This window comes from Cordyceps fumosorosea (assembly GCF_001636725.1).
Source record: "Cordyceps fumosorosea ARSEF 2679 chromosome Unknown scaffold_1, whole genome shotgun sequence".
Classification (NCBI taxonomy): Eukaryota; Fungi; Ascomycota; class Sordariomycetes; order Hypocreales; family Cordycipitaceae; genus Cordyceps; species Cordyceps fumosorosea.
The window spans coordinates 3,461,549-3,484,473 of record NW_017387301.1 but is presented as its reverse complement, the minus strand read 5'-3'; the positions used below and the strand labels follow the sequence as shown (position 1 = coordinate 3,484,473).

Here is a 22,925-nt window from a genome sequence, read left to right as displayed (position 1 = left end):
ATATTCATAACAATCAGAGGAAGCTATGCATACTTAGTAGTATGGGGCTCCAACACCCTACAGTGAATGTGAGCATGAAGGCTGACGGGGACAAAGATTGCATTCTTCCATCTAACATCGTCTTGCACAATTCAGCAATTCCACCCACTGCTATTATACATAAAATTTGCCCCCAACCCCAATTTTGCCGGCTTTACGCCAAAGACGGGCCTTGTAAAAATCGCGTCCACACACAAAGAAAAAGCAGGGTAAGGAAACAAAATACGGCAGACGGAGGACAAAAAATGTAGGAAGAAAAGGCACACAAATAATACAAGATAGACATGAAATACGAAAACACAATATTACATCTCCAGATAAAATCGACCGAGTATCTTGATCACATCCGAGTCATGGCCATTCTCCGTTCTTCCCCCTGGCAGTTGCTACAGGTTAGGTTGTAACAAGCCGCGCCTCTGCACCTAAGTAGCCAAGATCGTCACTAAAGCATCACGTAACAGTAACGAATCGTCATCGTCATCAGAAGCAGGGGCAAAGAAGAAAACGCAACATCATCCGCATTCGAAGCCCACCGGCCCTATCGCTGTCCAACCGCCATCGATAATTTCTTTGCAACACCGAAGAGCTGCATTCGCTCATCCTGCCGTTGGTATCACATTAGTAGTCGCCGAATCAACGCTTGGCGCGCGGTGATGCCATCCCGCGACCCGCGTCAACGCAGCGCAACCACCACGGCCGCATCCACTGGCGCCCAAGTTGACTCGCGTACCCCCCCTGGGCGGCCTCATGTGAGCTACGATCTCGCCAGCGAGGCCGATACCGCCGCATCACGGCTCTCCCCGCCCGTCATCCCACAGCACTCGCGCTCTGATACAGAGGTTCCACCACTCTCCCGCAACGTGCGCCCGCAGCGCTCGCACAGCGCTGCGAGTGCAAACCAGCCCGGAATTGGTGCCTCTGGCATGAAGCGGCGCGGCAGTAGGGCGCCAACGTTTCGCACCTTTGATGGCGGCGAGGATGAGTTCGAAATGCCCTTCAGCGGCACCGCCGAGGGTTGGCATCCTGGCGCGGAGCCAGGTTATGATCCCCAGCTGCCCGATGGCGGGCATGCTTCGGTGCCTCAGTTGAGCGCAGCCTGCGAGATCACCGTCGTCGACTTCGCCCTGGACCACATGCAGCAGTGGCACTTTGCAAACGACGCCTTCATCGAATTTCTGGCAAAGCCTAAAGAGGACTGGGCCAAGTGCCGCTGGATCAACATCAACGGCCTAAGCTGGGATGTGATACAGGCCGTCGGCTCGACAAAGGGTCTACATAAACTCGCCATTGAAGACATTATGAATCTGCGCAACCGAACCAAGGTTGATTGGTGCGTTAGGCCCACGGCCTTTGCTGAATAGAATATTCTCTAACGTCCACAGGTACCCTAATCATGCATTCATCATCATGACGCTGCAAAAGCTCGTCCATATCGTCGACTCCGACACGAGTAGCATTAGCTCTGCTAGCAGCTCGTCCTCTCGCAAAACCATGGCCACTGTCCGTCAATTCTTCAGCGGCGACGGTGGCCGTAATAACAATGCCGATCCGGAAAAGACACACGGCAAGGATGCTGCGCCGCCGTTTGTGGACTTGCCAGAGACGAATATGCTACGCAGCTTGCAACGCTATCAGGCCAGCGGCAACGAGGCTCGCACCCTATTCATGGAGGCGCATTCGTCCCTTGCCCCATACAACTTGGCCATTTCCGCCGAGCAGGTGTCCATCTTCCTGACCGCCGACAACACCGTCATATCCTTCTTCGAAGCCTCGGCCAGCGACGTGGAGCACCCAATCGTCAAGCGCCTCAGCACCCCGGGCACCAGCCTGCGCGACTCGTGCGACGCATCCCTTCTCGTGCAGGGCATCATCGACGCCATAATTGACCTCGCCATACCGCTGACGGCGGTGTACACGGACATCCTCGGCGACCTGGAGCTCGACGTCATATCTTCGCCGAGCATCAAGCAGAGCAAGCGCCTATACATCTGCATCAGCGAGATCAACAAGATGCTGCGCTTCCTGCTGCCGATCGACAACCTGGTCAACGTGCTCCGCGACCACCGCACGCTTATGACGCAGGAGCAGGCGGCGCGCGAGCTCACCAACCCTTCCACTGGCGTGCTGGTGACTCCGATGACGCACACCTATCTCGGCGATGTGCTGGATCACTGTATAATCATCACAGAGTCGCTGCAGCAGTTGAAGCAGTCGTCGGAGAACCTGATAAATCTCATCTTCAACACGATCACGGCGAACCAGAACGAGTCCATGAAGCAACTAACGACCGTCACCATCATCTTCCTGCCCTTGACGTTTATCACCGGATTCTTCGGCCAGAACTTTCAAGACTTCCCCGAAATTAAGAAGGGAATTTGGTATTTGTACGTTGATCCCCAATTACTGATTGCGCCTTTTATTTAACAATCGTCAGCTGGGCCTGTGCCGTACCGACGGTGGTTGCCACGATCATGATACTCATGCGCGACATGATTTACAATTGGGGTGTAAGTGTAGTTCAACGCAAGCGGATCACGTCCATTCGGAAGAAGCGGCGGCGGCGGCGGGCTACCTTCTCGAAGTGAACAATTTCCTGTAGAAAACATTCCGTATTCTGTATACCAGTTCTTTCAGCGGTTGTTATGGTCGAGTTCGTTCTCTACGCACAGAGCATAATATAAGCATCTAGGCTATCCCTCCTGTACTTCCAATGCTTCTTGAAATAAATCAGGGTAAATATTCTTAAATTACTAACGTTCTCCTATGCCATTGACCTTTTTAACTAGTAATTTCATTACAGGATAAGTAGTTTTCTTGATACTAGTTGTACTTTTCACCAGCCAAACGGGCAGACTGCTGCCTGTTGCAACTAGTGAGCCTCGCGACCCACACTTCTGCCTGGCGCAACGTCGCACGGTCGATGACCTTTATTTATGTCAACTATCATCATCAGCGTTGTTCAGCACCTCGTCGATCCTCTCCAATGGTGCCAACTCTATCAAAAGTTAATGAACCGCAATGAGCCAACTGCGGGCTAAAACGCCGAGCAGCGATGCTGAGCGCGAGGAGGAAATCCAATACGGCTCGGACGAAGCCCGACTTGAGCTGGACGAAAAGTACGACTGGCCAGACCTAACGTAAACATCTCATGCTGACCCGCGTGGCCAGATATCCCAACAGACCGCACAATTTTGCCAAGACTCTTCTCTTCTCAGACCTCTACAGAGACCTCTTCAATCCGCTCAATGAGAACAAGCGCCAACCTACAGGTGGCGTCGCCCGGAAAAAGGGTCCTCGCGGACAAACGCAGCTCTCGCCGCAGGAGCAGCGGCGCCATATTATTGACCGGTTCATAGTGCGCTGGCGCAAGGAAGTCGGTCCGGACTTTTATCCCGCACTGCGCTTGATCCTTCCCGACAAGGATCGCGACCGCGGCGTCTACGGCCTGAAGGAGAATGCTATAGGAAAGCTTCTCGTCAAGCTGATGAAGATTGACAAAAATTCCGAGGACGGCTACAACTTGCTGCACTGGAAGTTACCGGGTCAGACCATGGCTGCCCGGCTGGCTGGCGATTTCGCGGGGCGCTGCTTCGAGGCCATCTCCAAGCGCCCGATGCGCACCGAGCCCGGCGACATGACCATTGCCGAGGTGAATGAGCAGCTGGACAGGCTGGCCGCTTCTGCAGGGGAGAGCGAGAATCTGCACGTCTTTGAGACCTTCTACAATCGCATGAATGCCGAAGAGATGCTGTGGCTGATCCGTATCGTCCTTCGACAGATGAAGGTTGGCGCGACGGAAAAGACGCTCCTGTATTTGTGGCACCCGGATGGCGAGACACTGTTCAGTGTATCTTCGAGCCTGCGTCGCGTATGCTGGGAGCTGTACGATCCTGCGATGCGGCTCGAGTCGGAGGGAGCGGGCATCACGTTGATGCAGTGCTTTCAGCCGCAGCTGGCGCAGTTCCAGACGCCGGCCTCCTTCAAGAAGATGATTGAGCTGCTGCGACCGACAGCCGACGACCCCGAGTTCTGGATTGAGGAGAAGCTGGACGGTGAGCGCATGCAGATGCACATGATAGAGGACCCGGCGACCCCTGGCGGAAAACGCTTCTGCTTTTGGTCGCGCAAGGCCAAGGAGTACACCTACCTCTACGGCCACGGCTTCCAAGACGCCAATTCCAGTCTAACGCGCCACCTCAAAGAGGCGTTTGCGTCGGGCGTACGCAACATCATTCTCGACGGCGAGATGATCACCTGGGACATGGAGGTCGACAAGATGGTCCCGTTCGGCACGCTCAAGACGGCCGCGCTCGCCGAGCAGCAGAATCGCTCGGGATCGGACTCGTCTGGTCACCGGCCGCTATTTCGTGTCTTCGATATCCTATACCTAAACGACAAGCAGCTGACGCAGTACACTCTGCGTGACCGACACAACGCCCTGGAAAAAGCCGTAAAGCCTGTGCACCGGCGCCTCGAAATTCACGGGTACACGCGCGCGACGTCGGCGGACGCCATCGAGCCGCTGCTGCGAGACGTGGTGGCCAACGCCTCCGAGGGTCTGGTGCTCAAGAACCCGCGCTCCATGTACCGTCTCAACAGCCGCAACGACGACTGGCTCAAGGTCAAGCCCGAGTACATGTCCGAGTTTGGCGAGTCTCTCGACTGCGTCATCATCGGCGGCTACTACGGATCCGGGCGACGCGGCGGCACGCTGTCGAGTTTCCTGTGCGGCCTGCGGGCGTCGCCCAGCCACATAGCAGCCGGTGCGGACCCCGAGAAGTGCTTCAGCTTCTTCAAGGTCGGCGGCGGCTTCCGAGCCGAGGACTACGCCGAGCTCCGGCACCGCACCGAGGGCAAATGGCAAGACTGGGACGCGCGCAACCCGCCGTCGCGGTACGTCGAGCTCGGCGGCGGCGAGGCCAAGCAGTTAGAGCGGCCCGACGTGTGGATCCGGCCGAAGGACTCGGTCGTCGTGTCCGTCAAGGCGGCGAGCGTCGGGCCCTCGGACTCGTTCGCGCGCGGGTACACGCTGCGCTTCCCGCGCTTCCGACGCCTGCGGCTGGACCGCGCGTGGGACAGCGCGCTGTCAGTCGACGAGTTCCAGAGCCTGAAGCAGCACGCGGACGAGGAGTCGAAGCAGAAAGCGATGACGGTGGAGGACCGCAAGCGCCGCAACCCGAAGCGCGTGAAGCGCGAGCTCGTCATCGTCGGGGCCAACGGCAAGGGCTCGCAGCCGCAGCCGCAGCCGGCCCAGGCGACGAAGCTCTTCTCGGCGCTCGAGTTTTGCGTGCTGTCTGAGTCGCTCAAGCCGTTCAAGCACACGAAAGCGGAGCTCGAGGCCCTCATCAAGGAGAACGGCGGCACCGTGTCGCAGCGCGCCGCTCCCGGCACGTCCATGGTGCTTATCGCGGACAAGAAGGTCGTCAAGGTTGCCAGCCTCATCAAGCAGGGCGACGTCAACATCATCCGGCCCCGGTGGATCCAGGACTGCCTGACGCAGCTCCGGGCCGACGCGGACATTGGTGGTGAGGCCTTTTTGCTGCCGTACGAAGAGGCGCATCTGTTCCACGCGACGGGCGCGCTGAAGAGCGCGGCGGCGCAGAACACAGATTGCTACGGCGACAGCTACGCGCGGGACTTGCCGCTGGAGGAGCTGCGGGCGCTGATGCGCGACATGCCCAAGCTCGAGAGCGGGGAGGAGGCGTTCGATAAGGGCAGGTTCCTGGCGGAGCTGGAGGAGAGGGGGCGGGACATGTCGGCGCGGCTGCGGAGCATGATGTTCCAGCGGTGCGTGGTGTGTGTTCACCGCATGGGGGAGGGCGCGGGCGCGGGCGAGGCGGAGAGGCTGGCGCGGTATGTGCGGTACGGAGGCGGTGTCTGCGTGGACGGGCTGGAGAGCGAGGGGCTTACCCATGTCGTGGTGATTGGGGATGATCAAGACGCCGCGGCTGCATTGCGACGAGAGCTGAGTACGAGAGCGAAGCTGCCGCGCCTAGTTCGTGGTAGCTGGGTCGAGACGTGCTGGAAGGAGAGGTCTCTCGTTGATGAAGAACAGTACGGCGTATAAAAAACGCAGTAGTTTGAATAGTCCTTTTCTGGTATATTATGAATAATGCTACAGATCCTGCCAGGATCCCCCCTTTCCAAAGTCCCAACTACTTCCCAATCGTGAGGAACAGCCTGTCACCGACGTCGCCGAGTCCCGGCTTGACCATGCCCTCCTTTGTGAGCTCCCCGTCGACGGCGGCGATCCAGAGCTCGGTGCCCTCGGGCCACTCCGCGGCAGCCTTGCGCACGCCGTCCGCAGCGCCGAGCACGCTGAGGACGAGGACCCTACGTGCGCCCCACTCGCGGAGGGTCTGGATGGCGGCGGCGCAGGTGCCGCCGGTGGCGATGATGGGGTCGACGAGGATGGCGAGCGACGAGGCGGAGGAGGAGTTGCTGTTGCTGGGGACGTGGTGGGGGAGGTTGTTGTAGTACTCGACGGGGTCGAGCGTGGAGGGCTCGCGGTACATGCCGAGGTGGTGGACGGGGACGAGGCGCGGGAGCATGGTCTGGACGGCTGAGGAGGGGAGTTAGATGACGACGAGGAGGACAATGGAGTTGAGGAGAGAAGGAGGGGGGGGGGGCGGGGGGGACGAACCGTCGACCATGCCGAGACCGGAGCGGAGAATGGGGACGATGCACATGGTGCCGGGGGACACGTCGGTGGTTTCGTACTCGGCGCCGATGGGGCTTTGGTCCTGCGAAGCTGTCAGTCTCTTCACGAGCTCCAGAGAGGGGAGCGGTTGGGGGGTGGTGGTGGTGGTGTGGCCGTACCTTGGGCCCGGGAACGGCGGTCAACGACTTGGCGAGCGCCTCGCAGGCGACGATGAGGGAGATTTCATGGACGAGGGCGTTCGTCTCGCGCGAGTTGGTCGACTTGGAGCGCAGCTGGCTAATCTTGGCGCGCAGGCTGGGATGCTGCGAGACGTGGACGTTGGGCGGGAGGGCGATGTCGGAAACCATGGTCTTGTTTTGTAATTCTTCTGTCTATAAATATGTATCTGCGTAAAAAGATCTAATTGTAGCAAGAGGCGTGATTCTGGAGGATAGATGAGAAGAGGGGGTTGGGAAAGCTGTGATGCAGGAAGAGAGGAGGGGAAAGAAGGGAGATAAGGTGCCAATGTTGTCTGACCGGGGTCCGGTGATGCGGAGGCGGGGCGGAGGGGCCGCTTTGGGCCGGGATAGGAGGGGCTTGGCGGGCGATCGGGATGGAGGAAATCGGGCTCGGTGAAGATGCCGATGGGAGATGACATGTGACGTGATTGGATGAAGAAGAAGATGGCGCAGGGAGTGGAATGTCAGTTGTTATGCGTTGAGTGCAGGGACATGGGAGGGGGCGTGGTCTGTGAGGGGTCCTGAGAAGAATCGAGGAAGTCAACAAAAAGGAAGAGAAATCCAAAAAAATAAAATGAACAGAGCAAAATAAGCATAGCACATTATATGATAACTCAACTTGGTCAATATTGACTCGTGTGAAATTCAGTAAAGGGATTTTCGTCTTGGGTGGTGGGTGAGCAGGGCCAGGCGTAGACACCGACCGATCCATTAATGTGCTACTGGCCATGTTGGCACACATATTCTGTACTTCCGCGTAAAACTTAATTGTAAATAATACTGGCTAAAGTCGCGTCTCGACAGCCATCATTGAATATCTCCGCCACCCAGCTCCCTCACCTCCTCGTCGCCAGAAGCATATACACCGGCCACTCCGCCGTCGCCTCGCCGCCAAACTCCTCCTCAATCACCCTCTCCAGCTCCCTCCATGCCGGCATCTTCCAGACCTCGTCATCCGGCGGCAGCGTCGTCGTGCGCAAGAACCCTCGCAGCCACTCCGTGTCCACCCTCCTCCTCCACCCCTCGTCTGACGTCCACCCCTCCCTCTCCTCGCCGTCCCGCACCCGCCGTGGGTTCTCCTCAAACTCGCCCTTCTTCGTGAACCTGTACGGTGTCGCGTCGCCCGCGCGAGCGTTGACGTGCCACCTCCGGACGTCCGTGAAGTGCTCCGCCGGCACCGCCGCGCCGTCGTACCCGGCGTAGCAGTTGCGGATGCCCGTCAGGATGGCCTCGCTGAGCGCGCCCTCCGCGTGCAGCCGGCTCATGACCGCCTCCGTGGCCTCGAGCCACAGCGCGTCCAGCGCCGGGCTCTCGGGGAAGTTGACGCGGAAGGCCTGCATGCAGCAGGCAAAGGTGCCGCCGGGCCGCAGCGAGGCGGCCAGGTTGGCCATGACGGCGGGCGCGTCGGTCCAGTGCAGCGCGTTGCAGACGACGGCCATGTCGACGGAGGCAGGAGTGGACGGCCACAGCTCCTCAGCGGGCGCCTGGTGCAGGGGTGAACTTTTCGGGGGGTTGGAGGCGGGCGCGCGCGGCGGCGATGTTGGCGGCGCCGGGGTCGGACACGTACGTGTGCGCGAAGACCTGGGAGAGGAAGGCGGCGCCGGTTCCGGAGCCTGGCAGAAGTCCAGTCAGTTTGGGTTCTCTTGTAGTCGGGGAGATGATGGGAAGAACAATGTTGGACTTTACCGGCGCCAATATCGTGGGCAGCGTCGAGCTTGCCGCCGTGGTCAGTGTGGTACTTGATCCACGCCGCAAACATGGAGGGCGGCAGCATCGGCCGGTAAGTGTGGTAGTCGTCCCACGAAGAAATCGTGAATGGGTATTTCTTGTCTTCTGTCTCGAATCCGACGCCCTCAATGGACTTTTACGCGCGTCTCCTACGACCAAAAGGGTCTGTGAGGCGTCTTGTGAGGGTGGCGAGGATCATCTTTAGCAACTATAATTTTTATCCAGTTTAATTTTTAGGAGGGATGAATGGTAAAAGATAAAACGGTAAACTGGAAACACCATGCGAGTGGGCGTATTATAATTCTTTCCCCTCCGAGCATTGCCTCATTTTCTCATTCACAGCGCATCGCCCTCCGTTGTAAACCCTTAGCAGGGCACTAGATGCCGCACGATACGGAGCGTAAGCCGATACAACACTACAAGCACAGACCCTGATTGATTACATGGCCTATGAAAACGGTGCCAGTGAAGACAATGCGACGACGAGGGGAGCCAGTCTGACCAAACTTTGTTGTCGATGTCGTAGTGATGGCTGCTTACTCGCTTCTGTTACGCAACAACAAGCCCCTAAAAGTGAGTCTCAAAACCACCCGGCAGGTCTACGGATCGACAGCAAACCATGTTCATAATATCTCGTGGTGTGAGATAAAGAACTCCTCAAGCTCTTTTGGAACACCCCTGTGGTCTGGCCCATCGACGTTGCCCCAGCATGATGCACCGCTGGCGACTGATGGCCAATGGAGGGATTCGCCGCATCACGGTGCTGACGAGACGCAAATCTGGCCACTAGAGGCACGACTGGTTTCGATATTAGTTTGTTTTTGTAATCAGCAAGTTGCGCTAACTTGACGTCAGAAACTGAGGGACTTTGGTGTAAGCTGCGGAATCTGGATGGTGCGAAGAGACGGAGCTTATCCGGTACCTACGGTGAGGTGTTACATTGTGCCCAAGTGACAAAAGAGACGAGACAAAAAATGCCAAAAAGAAAAGAGGAGAAAAGATGTTTACAATCTATAGTAGACAGAGGCCAAGAGCGAGATGGCCTTATTTCCTGATCGGGCAACCGACAGCCTTGTCGTCCTGAGTCACAAGTTAACAAGTCTGTCTCCACCGTTGGTGCCAAGAAAAATATTCCCGCCATCTCCGTGAACCAGCGAGCCTCGTCACAAACAAACCACTTCTCTCCATCAACACCACCTCGATACCCTAACCTCTGAATCCCCATGGCCCCCGAAGCCGCCCTCGGCTCGGGTGGCCCCCATAACCACGCCGCCTCCACCACCGACGACGACGGCAGCTCGCCCTACGACATCCCCGACCGCTACGAGAACCTCGACGAGCTCGCCGCCACCAGCGACGCGCCGCTCGACGACATCCGCAGCGGCGAGCAGCAGGTCCATCCGCCGCAGCCGCAGATAGCGCAATCACCGCTGCGAGACGATGAAGACAAGGCCGCCCACGAAGTATCGCGCCTGGCCACGCAGGTCTACACGCTCTCCTATCTCGTCCTCTTCGCCATCTTCGGCACCCTCGCCCGCGTCGGCCTCGCCCACCTCACCGCCTACCCCGGCGCGCCCGCCGGCAGCTTCCCGACGCTGTGGGCCAACGTCGGCGGCAGCCTCGTCATGGGCTTCCTCGTCGAGGACCGGAAGCTGTTCCGCTACGAATGGGGCACCTCCTCAACATCGGCTACCTACGACGCGGTGCTTCGCCGGCGACGCGCCGGCAGCGCCGCCTCGGTCGACCTCGCGGCGGCGAAGCGGGCGCACCTGGCGGCGAAGAAGACCATCCCGCTGTACATTGGCCTCGCCACCGGCTTCTGCGGCAGCTTCACGAGCTTCTCCACGTTCATCCGCGACGTCTTCCTCGCGCTGTCCAACGACATGGTCGGCCCGGACCTGCGCGGGCTAGGCCCGGAGTCCCGACCCGCCGGCGACTCCGTCATGGCCGTCCTCGCCGTCATCATACAGACGGTCGGCCTGTCGCTCGCCGCCTACCGCGCGGGCGCGCACCTCGGCGCCGCCCTCGAGCCCTACACGCCGTCCGTGCCGTCTCTCGGCCGGCGCGCGCGCCACGCTCTCGACGCCCTCGGTGTCTTTCTCGGCTGGGGCTGCTGGCTCGGCGCCGTGCTCCTGGCCATCTTCCCCCCGCACGAGCGCTGGCGCGGGACGGTCGTCTTCGCCATCGTGTTCGCGCCGCTCGGGTGCCTCGCGCGCTTCTACCTCGCCCTGCTGCTCAACGCGCGCCGGCCATCCTTCCCGCTCGGCACCTTCGCGGCCAACATCCTTGGCACGATGATCCTCGGTGCGGCGTGGGACATTGCGCACTCGGCGGCGAGTGGCGGCGGCGTCCTGGGGTGTCAGCTGCTGCAGGGCGTGGAGGACGGCTTCTGTGGCTGCCTGACGACGGTGTCGACGTGGGTGGCGGAGCTGAGCAGTCTCCGACGGCGGAGCGCGTATGTGTACGGCGTGGTCAGCGTGGCGCTGGCGACGGCGCTGATGGTCGTCATCATGGGCAGCTTGCGGTGGACGCAGGGCTTCGCGCCGCTGCAATGCCATCCGTGAGCGGTCGCTTCAACTTCTTCTGTTTCGCATTACGATACCCCCGTGGGAGGCATACTCTCCAATGGCTGTTTTTAGAAGACAAGAGGCATGCATTTCAAAGACTAGCGGCGAGGTACACTATGGACATAATACATTCTTGTGAGCTTGCCCGCTCGCCCCTCCCCCCCATTATCATGCAATGACGTATAATCTCTTATTTGACCGAGTATCGATCTGCTTAGCCCCAGGCATACTTTCATCTGCAGATTTGGCTGCTGCTGCAGGTGAGACCTGCGCAGCATGGTACACCGTTGTTGCAGAAGGCGCCGTTGCCATTGCACCCTCTGCAGACTTGACTGCTGCTGCAGTAAGTCCCAGCGCAGCACGGCACACCGTTATTGCAAAACGCGCCGTTGCCATTGCACGCTCTGCAAACCTGACTACTGCTGCAGTAGAAGCCGTTGCAGCACGGGACGCCGTTGTTGCAAAACGCGCCGTTGCCGTTGCAGGCCCTGCAGACCTGGCTGGAGCTGCAGAAGAGCCCGCTGCAGCAGGGCACGCCGTTGTTGCAGAACGCGCCGTTTCCGTTGCATCCTCTGCAGACCTGACTGCTGCTGCAGAAGAGATTGGCGCAGCAGGGAACGCCGTTGTTGCAGAACGCGCCGTTGCCGTTGCAGCGCTTTTCGAGGTCGGCGGCGGCCGGCTCGGGCTCGGCGGCCGGAGTGGCGACAGCAGCGCCGAGGATGGAGAGAACAAGAAGAGCTTTGAGCATCGTTTTCTGATAGAAGGTTGTGACTCTTTCCCTTACGTCTAATAGATTTGAGGTTTTGAGACTTTGCGAGACCGGGGGGATTGGTCTCCTCCGAGGCCCTACTTATAGGCCGATGGGCCGATGGATATGTAGATGCCGCCCCCCAGGGCCCAGACCGTTCGATGGCGCCTCGTGGTCATCTGCTGAGCCGTGTGAGGCTGGATCTCAGTTCAAGAAGGAGACAAGACTCGAAGACGCCTCTTTCATTCATGGGAGCGGCACGATTGCAGACAAGCTTCGTGGACCGAGCGCTGACGGTCCAGCGGGGGCTGAAGCTGGTCGGCGCTGATGGTAGGACGCATGGGCGGCATCGGCATCTCAGACATTAGATCTGCCGAAACAGAGTTATTTTGCCCCTCCAAATCCCCCCTGTTTGTTTCTATCTTCTTTTCTAGAAGTACTTGAGCCGTGAGACACAGTGAAGGAACCATAGCCACTGCTTAGAGAGTCTGCACTCGTCCAAGCTGCTGATCCCCGGGCAGATGATACATTAGTATCGTTCATCGCATGCCGCCCAGCCCTTTGCAGCTGGACACACTGTTGTAGTATGGCGCGTCCGTCGCCGCTGCGTCCATTACTGACATGTCTTGCTGATGTCACCCCGGCAGCGAAGCCCGTTGCAGCAGGGAACGGCATTCTGGCAGGTCTGGCCAAAACTACCGCAGCGCGTGCATATATGATTGTTGCTACACGTCAAGCTCGCGCAGCAGGGCACGCTGCCGCAGAAAGCGCCTTCGGCGGCGCACATATCGCAAGTATGGGTGTCAGTCCTGCAGAAGAGAGTCTCGCAGCAGGCCTGGTTCCAGCAAAATGCACCAAAGAGGCCGCAGTCTCTGGGGCTGACTCCTGTCTTGAGCTCAGCCACGGGGGTGGCGAAAGCGGCGCCAATAAGCGCTGCTATGGCGACGACGTGCTTATACATTGCGTTCTTAAAGCGACTCGTCTTGGTTTCGTGCATGTGTATAGAGCGGAAGAGTTGTCAGTTTCAAGGAGAGCCTGCTGGGCAACATCTGTTCGCAGGGCTTATAAAGGCGGTCCAGTCTCCCCTCGGGCGGATGCATGAGACCGAGTCGGGACCATTTTCAATAGTCCAGCGCCTGTTCTGCAGGTTGATGGATCGTCACAACGAAACCTTCATTGGTTTTGGACCACGGCCAAGGGTCGTTCAGCGCACTCAGGCGATGGAGTGGTATCATTGGAGCTACATACAGTAGCTCGGGGCTGGGCCGTGTCTGCCCGGCTGGGGCTGAAAGGCGGCCCGCCGATCTGGGACGGATTGGGCGGCTTCGCGACGGCCCGGTAGGCGGGGTTCCGAGCTTGACTTGCCTCGAAGAGCTTCATTCTGCAAAGCTCCTTTCACTTTCTGCTCTTCCAGCCAGCTCAAAAGTGAGATTGCGTAACAGAATGAGAGAGACTCCCCAAGACGTGCCATCCAGACGTCTTGCTGCCCGATCCGTGATCTGTCTCGTCAGGCATCGAATCCTTACGATGCACTGAATCCTCTCACCAGAACTACCTCCGCCGTTGCCCCTCAGGACCTCGCGCAGGTTATTCTGCAAGTCTCCACCCCCTCAGACAGCACCCGCTGCAGCACTCTTCTGGGAATGCAATATCCTGGGAACTCACAAATTATCCTCTCGAGATTGCCGAGGAGTTCGCATAATGCTTGATTCAAGTGCGTGTCGTGCTTTGGTGTCAAGCGTGCGGAATCTACCCCATCCTGCAATTCGTTTCCAGAAATGAGGAAGGGCCTGCAGAGCGCCGACGCTGGAGACACAGGTCCTCTAAGCTTGCAGTCGCTGGATCTCATTGAAACTTGCTCTGAACCGTCAATGCAGGAGTCGCCCAGCGAGGGGTCGATTTGCAAGTCTGAAGTACGGCGCTTGGTTATTGTTTGACGGAGCCTGGAATGATTCCGACTCGGACAACCCGGAAACGAACGCGAGTTGACCGAAATTTTGCCTGTTACCTGAGCTTGTGTATTCAGGTACGGAATTTGTGCAGATGATGCACCCTATAAAGGTATCAGAACTGGCAAGGCAAAAATCGTGTGCGATGAGGCAATCGGGAGAGGTAGGTGAGGCTGGAGACCGTCACGCGGCAAGTCTGGTGTGGGCTGACATGCATAAGGATTGACCAAAACATCCGTTCGGTACACTGGTGCCTCGCAGATAATTACAGAGACGGTGATGATATATTTCTCGTCGTCTTCTCCCGCGAGACCTTCGCAGCGAGTTGTGTTGCGAACTTGATCTGCGACGGCGGCCTGCTGATTAGACCTTGAGCCCAAATCTCGCCGGCTATTTTACCCTATGGGCAAAGTTGGCAGAGTTAACGACTGATGCCAGCTGCGCCAGGCAGAATGAGACCTCCGGAAATTCTGTCGGGAGATTGGTCCAAGTAAGCGGAGTCCCTTTCAGAACATGTGCAGTGGGATACTATCAACAGCACGTTGCCCGAAAACATCAAGGACGCCTGTTAAGCATTAGCCTCGGACCAATATCGCTCGACGTTTGCGAGCCGGTTTTGGGGCTCTCATTCTGGCGTTTGCGGAGGCAGACAAGAAGTGCGGTTACGCCAAAGTTTTGCTCGTCTGGATGATTTGCAACTTTGTCGACTTGAATTCGACATAGACAGAATCAGGTAAAAGACGGACGAGGGACATGACAACGTTGTTAAAGTCTGTCGAGTGTAAGATGCCGCAGTGGAGCGACATTGGCGATGCGGACCAGCAACAGTTTGGTTTACCAGATCTACCGGAGCAGGCTCAGCCGTCGGAGGCAGCACGCAGGCAGCGAGTTGAAGTTTGATGAAGAAAGCTGAAGAACCCTATGAAGGGTTATAGTAGACTCTGGTACGCAGCAGCTTGGGCCCGTCGGGTGCCAGGAGATTTCGAGTCGCGAAGAGGATCTTCGCAATGGGGACGGAAGCTTCAGAAGCTCTTGGGAGCAATGAAACGATGCACTTCACGATGAGGTTGCTACCGCAGTTAGGCCTGCTACCGTCCCAGAAAGTGAAGCGGCCGTTGACAGTGACGGGATACTTGCGCAGACTGTCTGGTTGCAAAGGCCCTCAACACAAAGCAATGTCTCGATCGGGAGCGTTCCAAAGAAAAGCTGACGCGGTCTATGCTGCATACGTGGAATCGTGATGAGCCATCCATTAGGCATACTGAGGACGAGTAGTCTATGAATAAGGTACATTGCTTTCCAAGAGGCGATAGGCGAAAGGATGGATGTTTTGAAATGGAGACGGCGTTAAGCCCGTCAAGCCTGGGTTATCCAGGAAGCTACTGAGGGAATATGAAATTGCTACAGGCGCCATTGACAGACACCGCCCCAATCCTTGGAAGAGAATCGCTTCGGTGAAATCTAGGCTGCGTTTCTTTCACCCGGGCGAGCTTGTCGGGAATGGCCTTGAGCCGCGTAAACAGATCATGGGGGGTTATGTCGTTTCTTGTTTTGGTAGACGAGTCTGCGAGGAAGCTTGTTTGGAGTGTGCGCGTGTCAAATTGAGTTTCGGCCGAGGCAAAAGTGTACCCAGATGTGTCCAGCATTTCGCGTTGGCAAGATGTCAGTAAAGACGATCTAGTAGCGTCATAGCTACGTCCGTATGGTAAGGAGGGCACAATGCAGCTACTGGTAATCAAGGTATTCGTATGGTTCCGTCCAGTCGCGGTCTAGCGCGGGTCAAGCCTGCAGGAACACATCGAGGAGGGGCGGGAACATGTGGCAGCAGTATTCGCCATGTATTGATGATGGTTTCAAGCTGCGTCGAGAGAATCGGGCGTGGCCTGACACGGCATGGCAATCCGTATCAGATACGTGTATCAGATACGGGTATCACAGCATGGCGGCCTGTGAGAGATTGAGCTCAGGTTGTCGGAGACTCACTCGGTGACTGTGTCGATGTTGTTCCGCGACACCGTTGCTTGCCACCTCGTGCCAATGGAATCAGCTGGATTAGAGTAGAGATATGACATGGTGTGATGGATCAAGCATGTAACCGTGTGGAGAAGGCGGGAATGGGCATTGGCTGTTGATGCTGGATAATTGGATGGCTGGAAGTAGAAACAGGGTGAAGCCGGCAAGACAGAAGGCGTGGGAACTGATGAAAGCGGCGCATCTGATTGGCTGACAGCTGCTGGGCACGGTAAGTGAGAAATTGTTGGGGAAACCATCCAGAACGCGTTGGGTTCCGCTGTGCCGTGGTGGAGATAGGTACAAGCACTAGCCATATAATCTGTAAGGGCAGTATAAGTACCATTAGTCCCCCTGCAAATATTTTTTTATTCCGCGCTAGTTCCAAATTTGGCACGCCAAAAAAGCACCTCGGCTCGTCAGATCTGGATGGTCCCGCCCACCAAGCAGCACGTCGACGGCTTTACGTGTACATGCGAGCACTGATTGTCCAATGTGTGCACGCCACTGCGTGATGTCAATCTGCTGATTTTTCTTGTCGGCACATGTGATGCTCCGGATGCTGGGGAAGGCGATAATCTTTATAGCTGCACCTGTAGACGGTTTGTTGGTGCTGTCGCTGCAATCACCTGGTACATGGCCAAGGTATCTTGTACCTTGACTTACACGCCTCAACAACTTCTGCCAGCCACCAGTATAAACACGCCAGCCGGCAAATGCAAAACACTGTAGAAAACCGGCACCGCGTTCGAATTACGCTGCGGATGATGCACCTTTACACGGAATCATCACTGTAGAAAGGAACCTTATCAAAGAATCGACATATTTTCAACTTGCAGTCACACAGCCGGGGCCTCCGCTCAAAAGCCAGTCCCCTGTTCTCGGATCCGCCGCACCCCAACAAGCACGACCACCACCAAAATCCTGCAACACAACCCTTGCGCAAGAGGCCACGCCCCGCCGCCCAGCAAAACCTCCTTCATCAAGGGAAGAACAAGGGCTCTTCGGCACAAAGATTCTGGCCTGTGTTTTGACACAACCAGTCAAACTTCCGCTCACAGGTCAGACAGCTCGGCCCAGTATCCGCCGCCATCTCGCCACCACGTTCCCTCCGTTATTATTAGCTCCGCCATCTGTACCCTTCTTATTATCTCTGACCTCCCCTTCACCTCTTTCCAATCTTGCCTCCTTCATCCTATTACAACCCTTCTTCTCACCACCAGTCATTGGTTGTTGACAAGACTTCCTTCGACACATACCCTCCACGACTTCATCATGTCGTCCTCTGCTTCCGCAGAAAAGAAGGCTCCGGCCGCCATTCCTGATGGCACCACCGACTACAAGCCTCTGCGCTCCGGTCCCGCCTATGATCCTGCCAAGGTGCACATTGCCGACACTCCCATGACTTGGTCCAACTGGCACAAGCATGTCAACTGGCTCAACACCACCCTTATCATCATCATTCCCATGATTGGCTTCATCTCAGCCTACTGGGTGCCTCTCCAGCTCTATACCGCCATTTTTGCCGTCATCTACTACTTCAACACCGGCCTGGGGATCACTGCTGGTAAGTTAACACTGCTCAACAATTCTGCAGTAACGGGGGCGAAGAAAACTAACCATCTTAAGGCTACCATCGTCTCTGGGCTCACTCCTCCTACAAGGCCTCCACTCCCCTCAAGATCTACCTCGCCTTCGTCGGTGCCGGTGCCGTTGAGGGCTCCATCCGCTGGTGGTCCCGCGACCATCGCGCTCACCACCGCTACACCGATACCGACAAGGACCCCTACTCGGTCCGCAAGGGTCTCCTCTACTCCCACCTCGGCTGGATGGTCTTCAAGCAGAACCCCAAGCGCACCGGCCGTACTGACATCACCGACTTGAACGAAGACCCCGTCGTCGTCTGGCAGCACAAGAACTACCTCAAGTCCGTCATCTTCACTGCCCTCGTCTTCCCTACCGTCTTCTGCGGCCTTCTCTGGAACGATTGGCTCGGTGGCTTCGTCTACGGCGGTATTCTTCGTATCTGGTTCGTTCAGCAGGCCACTTTCTGCGTCAACTCGCTTGCCCACTGGCTCGGCGACCAGCCCTTTGATGACCGCAACTCCCCCCGTGACCACGTCATCACCGCGCTCGTCACCCTCGGCGAGGGCTACCACAACTTCCATCACGAATTCCCCTCCGACTACCGCAACGCCATTGAGTGGTGGCAGTACGATCCTACCAAGTGGGCCATTTGCCTCTGGAAGTTCCTCGGCCTTGCCACCGACCTCAAGCAGTTCCGCTCCAACGAAATCGAAAAGGGTCGCGTCCAGCAGCTCCAGAAGAAGCTCGACCAGAAGCGCGCTGTCCTCGACTGGGGCACACCCCTCGAGCAGCTCCCCGTCATCTCCTGGGACGACTTCGTCGCCGACTCCAAGAACGGCAAGGCCCTCGTCGCCATCGCCGGTGTCATCCACGACGTCACCAACTTCATCAAGGAGCACCCCGGTGGCAAGGCCCTCATCAGCTCTGCCATCGGCAAGGATGCCACCGCCATCTTCAACGGTGGTGTCTACCTCCACTCCAACGCCGCCCACAACCTGCTCTCCACCATGCGTGTTGGTGTCCTCCGCGGTGGCTGCGAGGTTGAGATCTGGAAGCGTGCCCAGTTTGAGAACAAGGACGTCTCTTATGTCAATGACTCCACCGGCCAGCGCATCATCCGCGCCGGTAACCAGGTCACCAAGGTCGTCCAGCCCGTGGCCAGTGCTGATGCCGCGTAAGAGTTGTATCCGCGCTGTATGTCTGTTTTGCAAACTTGCTTTGGCTTTGGACTTGAAGTTGATAGAGATGAAAAGGTGGTTCAGGGGGGGGGGGGGGGATGCGGTGGTATGTGCCCGCTTAGCGTGCCGTTACATGCCGCTTGTCGCCCACCTTGCACTTCTGGAGCTTCCACGATTGTATTGCGCATCGGAAAATGGATACCAAACTGTCCAGCATCATGAACACGGCGTTATCAGGGCATGGAGTTAATATTGTTTCGTTTGTTTTTAGCCCGACTTCCATTCCACTCCGAGAATACATGAAGTAAATTATGACCGGAGAGCGTTACAGAGATAATGACTTTACTGGAGGGCAGCCTAACTGCCATAAATACATTATTGCATCCATAAGAAACGAACCGTGCCACTTGGTGATATAAGTACTTGGGAAGCAGTCGTCCGAGAGGTCCATGATGACATGATGCCACGTAAGAGGTCAAGTTTAGATTGCCCAGACTCAACCAGAGCAAGCTATGTATCAGAGGACTGGGATCAAAATACAAAGAAAAAGAAGTCCGTCCATGCATTAAGCCCTATACGCCAGTATTAAATATTACGTACATTTCATGCCGCCATCAACCTGCGCCTCCGCCCGTCCACCGGAACCCATCTCCCCGCTTCGTCCGCTTTGCTGCATCACGGCGCCGCCATCCGTGTCTTCATCATGATCATCTCCGAGCTCTTGGCCCAGGCGCCGTCGGGCGTCTGGCGGTAGCACAGGAGCTTGCCGTCGTCGCCGGTGGTGCCGAGCACGCGCCCGTCGTCGTCGAAGCCGACCCGCCACACCGGCGTGCGGTGGTTGTCCAGGCGTGAGATCTCGCGCACCGTGTGCGCCGCCGTCCCCGGCTGGCCCTGCTGCGCGGGCCGCAGGCGCGAGGTTGAGGAGCTAGCCACACTGCTGCCGCTGCCAGCCGCCTTGCTGGCCAAGCTCGCGCTCAGGCTCGATGGATGGTGCTGGTGGTGGCTCTGCGGTGGCGGCGCCGGCGCCGGCGGCGTCCTGGTGCCGTCCGAGTCTTTGCTGGGGGAGGAGGATCCGAGAGGTGTGCCCGCGGTGGCGGTGCCGGCGGCGGCGGCAGCGGCCTTGGCGGCGGCGCGGTGCAGCTGGAGCGACTTCTCGGGCGTGACGAGAGCGCTCTCGGCCCACGAGGTGCGGTCGGTGCCGTCCACGGGGGTGTCCACGCGAAACACGCGCGCGTAGCCGTCCTGGCACGCGGTCGCGATCATGTCGTAGCCGCGGATGTTGCCCGGCGCCCAGGCGACCTCGCGGACCAGCCCTCCGTGGCCGGCGACCTCGACGGCGAGGTAGAACTCCTTGCGGGCGGTGTCGACGCCGTAGCTGGCAGTGACAGCGTCGCGTGAGCGGTACAGGCGGACCACACGCATGGCGGCGACGGCCAGGCCGAGCGCGTCGGTGGGCACGCCGGCGCGCAGGGCGGCGTAGCACGGCTCCGGGTTCGGGTCGAAGGCGCAGCAGAAGGAGGTCTCCTCACCGCGCGCGGGCCGCTGCGGGAGCACCAGGAACTCGTCGATGCGCACGTAGTCGTTGAGCGCCTCGGCCTGCTCCGTCTCCCACACGGCCAGGCGGCCCTCGGTGGTCAGCAGCGCGAGATAGGTGTGCTTGGTCTCGTCGTTGTGCTTCATGGAGAAGGAGCGGTAGGGGCTGTTGTTGCTGCCGCCGCCGCGGGAGGAGCGCGTGTCGAAGACGGGGCGGCCGGAGGAGGTGCGGCCGGCGCAGAAGCGGCGGCCGGGGGCGGCGGAGGGGTCCTCGGCCCACAGACGGAACCATCCCTCGGCGCCGAGCGAGGCGAGCACGTTGGGGTACACGGTGGCAGGTAGCCACTGGAGCTGAAAGGTGGGATGGTGTTAGTTGTGCGACTTTGGAGAGAACGGGAGGGCGGCTTGTCGTACCTCTAGCACTTCGCCGCCGTGCGCAGTCCAGGTGTCGCATATGCGCCACGTGCCGTCCTTGTGGCGGTTGAAGACGCGGATCTTGCCATCGACGGAGCCTGTCGCGCAGCGATCGCCGTACGTGTTGAACGCGACGGCCTGCACCAGGTCCTTGTGGCCATGCTGCAGGTTCAGCTCAAACGGCTGGGACTGCTGCTGCTGGGCGGGCGGCGAGAGTCCGTCGACGGGCGGCTGCGTCGTCGTGGCCATCGTGGGGGCCGGGTTTGTTACGCGGTCGCCCGGTGAAGCAGTGTCGAAGATTTCGTGTAGGTCTCGGCAATGCGACGTCAATGGATCGGGATCGTGGGACGGCGGTTGGGGTTGGTTGGTGGTGGTGGTGGCAGGCGCAAGTTAGCGATCTGTGGGGGAAGCTTGAATAGCTACTGGAGCTCCACTATAGATAGAGGATGAAGGTGGAAGGATCAGACCTGCTTTTATACATGATGGTGTCATAAAAGGTATGTTTTATAGATTCTGAAAATTTTGTCTTTGTTCTTTAAATGCAAGATTATTGCTACTTTTCCAACTGTTTTGCTGGGTTTCACGTACGTACTATGCGCATGAGCTCAACGACGAAGACGGGGAAGAGCATTGTGTTGGTGAATACATGACGAAAATTATGCAGAGGTCAACTCAGTGTTCATCAACACATTCGAATCAGCATCACAACTGGATGAATCGCATCTTCAATCTGCCTCCTGTTCATGGTGAAGATTAGCGTCAAGTTTAAGCTCTAGCATCTGGCATCGCATTGCATGCTTACCCTGTTCCATTCGGTAATCGGCATGCCCAGCAACCGAACTCGTCGACAGCTACAGTCTGGATAGTTCAAACCACAAAAGTGTCGTGCCATTCTATCTTTGGAAACAGCCCTGATCAAAAGCAACATGGCCACATGGAACACGCAACAAGACGGGTAGGTCGCCGGGCAATCGGGATCTCAGACCCAGTTGATGGGGAACCAAAAAGACTTGCAATAGATTACGCCAACCTCCTTTCTGTCGATGGAGGGAATATTTTACTAGCTGGGAAGTTGAACTCGAAAAGCCAAGGTTCGCAAGATGCAACGCACCGTGGTCGGAGCTTATACTCGCCGACTTGGCTGGCCATCGGTGTGTGCAATTTACGCCAATCAGCGCCAATGAATACCCAAATCACATTCTAGGACTAAAGCGAGTTTCCAATAATTGCATGATAAATAAGGATGAGGCTTTTATGTGCTACCTACTAAGTGAGGGTCTACTGCATAGTATGGCTGAACCATGCTTACACGTCACAGTTCATTTGACCATGTCTGCACGACGTAAGTAACCATGCCATCAAAGTCCGAGATCAAACGAATGAGCTAGTCTAATCGCTAGTTTTCTCCAATGGATCCGATGCAAATCAGCATTTCACCACTGTCCGCCCGTCAGAAGAGGTTGTATCCGATGTCGCACTTCCGCGACGAGAGCCTACCCTACAGCGAGGTAGGCTGGCACTGTATTGATCGAACGAAACAGGCATGTTTGGCTCAGGCTGGATTAGATTGCGACTATCCTACTTTTACCTTGCAGTATCCAACCTCCCCCTCCCCCTCCCCCAACCATTCCCTCCCCTTTGAATGATGCATTGACATCTGTCCCCGGGATCGAACTGTGTGTGGTAAGATTTTGGCCATAGTGTTTTGGGCTTTGGCAGAAGGAGAAGAGATAAGTTCATCACTTACCCAGGCTTTTGTATCTATGCATATATTGCATTTGCGGATGCAGAGATTCACGGTGAGGCACTTGCCTTTCCGCTCGGAGCACTTGTCGAAGCAGGTCATTTGCCTTGGTTCAATCTTGTTGGACGTCGTGCTGGCGGGAAGCCGCATGTTGGCGTCTAGGGGATCATTTCCAGTGGAAGACGCATCCATAGTAATGCTAGTTTTGGTGACTTTGTTATCTGTCGAAGCAAAGACCGGCAGGGCGGCGGCGCAAGCGATGAGGACAGACGACCGGAACTTCATGGTCAGTGTGATGATAGGTGATGCTTGGGGCTCTCGGTCGGTTTGCACTGAATATTAACTAAACGTGGCTTGATGGTTTTTCTCCATTGTTGTCCTGGTTACTCGTGGCTGGGATGTATACTTTGCCAGGCATTGTCGCCGCTTCAGACTCGCCTACATTTTGAGTTCAGCGGCGTACGCAGTCTTGGCCAAGGAAAGTACAAAAACAAGCGAAACGGTATGGCGAGAAAACTATTCGGCCTTTGAAAGCTGCTAGAGAGTCTA

At 57.4% G+C, this 22,925-nt stretch overlaps 9 protein-coding genes across 9 annotated transcripts; 5 read left to right on the top strand and 4 right to left on the bottom strand.

The window, feature by feature from the left end:
* Positions 1-692: 692 nt before the first annotated feature.
* On the top strand, positions 693-2,624 carry ISF_01117 (Mg2+ transporter protein, CorA-like/Zinc transport protein ZntB; the record flags this gene model as incomplete). Its single annotated transcript, XM_018844724.1, has 3 exons — positions 693-1,369; positions 1,422-2,423; positions 2,474-2,624. The coding sequence occupies 3 exons, from the start codon at positions 693-695 to the stop codon at positions 2,622-2,624; spliced, it is 1,830 nt and encodes a 609-aa protein (XP_018709174.1).
* A 433-nt stretch (positions 2,625-3,057) lies between these two features.
* ISF_01116 (DNA ligase, ATP-dependent) lies at positions 3,058-6,106 on the top strand (the record flags this gene model as incomplete). Its single annotated transcript, XM_018844723.1, has 2 exons — positions 3,058-3,155; positions 3,208-6,106. 2 exons carry the CDS (start codon positions 3,058-3,060, stop codon positions 6,104-6,106), a joined length of 2,997 nt encoding a protein of 998 aa, XP_018709173.1.
* An 88-nt stretch (positions 6,107-6,194) lies between these two features.
* ISF_01115 (uracil phosphoribosyltransferase) lies at positions 6,195-7,047 on the bottom strand (the record flags this gene model as incomplete). The annotated part of the gene is made up of 3 exons (XM_018844722.1): positions 6,195-6,601; positions 6,683-6,782; positions 6,859-7,047. The coding sequence occupies 3 exons, from the start codon at positions 7,045-7,047 to the stop codon at positions 6,195-6,197; spliced, it is 696 nt and encodes a 231-aa protein (XP_018709172.1).
* Positions 7,048-7,754: 707 nt separating this feature from the next.
* On the bottom strand, positions 7,755-8,357 carry ISF_01114 (Methyltransferase type 11; the record flags this gene model as incomplete). Its single annotated transcript, XM_018844721.1, has 1 exon — positions 7,755-8,357. One exon carries the CDS (start codon positions 8,355-8,357, stop codon positions 7,755-7,757), a length of 603 nt encoding a protein of 200 aa, XP_018709171.1.
* Positions 8,358-8,391: 34 nt separating this feature from the next.
* On the bottom strand, positions 8,392-8,677 carry ISF_01113 (Methyltransferase type 11; the record flags this gene model as incomplete). The annotated part of the gene is made up of 2 exons (XM_018844720.1): positions 8,392-8,531; positions 8,605-8,677. The coding sequence occupies 2 exons, from the start codon at positions 8,675-8,677 to the stop codon at positions 8,392-8,394; spliced, it is 213 nt and encodes a 70-aa protein (XP_018709170.1).
* A 1,192-nt stretch (positions 8,678-9,869) lies between these two features.
* ISF_01112 (CrcB-like protein) lies at positions 9,870-11,210 on the top strand (the record flags this gene model as incomplete). Its single annotated transcript, XM_018844719.1, has 1 exon — positions 9,870-11,210. One exon carries the CDS (start codon positions 9,870-9,872, stop codon positions 11,208-11,210), a length of 1,341 nt encoding a protein of 446 aa, XP_018709169.1.
* A 178-nt stretch (positions 11,211-11,388) lies between these two features.
* ISF_01111 (hypothetical protein) lies at positions 11,389-12,003 on the top strand (the record flags this gene model as incomplete). Its single annotated transcript, XM_018844718.1, has 1 exon — positions 11,389-12,003. The coding sequence occupies one exon, from the start codon at positions 11,389-11,391 to the stop codon at positions 12,001-12,003; it is 615 nt and encodes a 204-aa protein (XP_018709168.1).
* A 5,192-nt stretch (positions 12,004-17,195) lies between these two features.
* On the top strand, positions 17,196-18,685 carry ISF_01110 (acyl-CoA desaturase; the record flags this gene model as incomplete). Its single annotated transcript, XM_018844717.1, has 2 exons — positions 17,196-17,487; positions 17,550-18,685. 2 exons carry the CDS (start codon positions 17,196-17,198, stop codon positions 18,683-18,685), a joined length of 1,428 nt encoding a protein of 475 aa, XP_018709167.1.
* Positions 18,686-19,360: 675 nt separating this feature from the next.
* ISF_01109 (nucleoporin seh1) lies at positions 19,361-20,881 on the bottom strand (the record flags this gene model as incomplete). Its single annotated transcript, XM_018844716.1, has 2 exons — positions 19,361-20,569; positions 20,633-20,881. 2 exons carry the CDS (start codon positions 20,879-20,881, stop codon positions 19,361-19,363), a joined length of 1,458 nt encoding a protein of 485 aa, XP_018709166.1.
* Between the last annotated feature and the right edge of the window lie 2,044 nt (positions 20,882-22,925).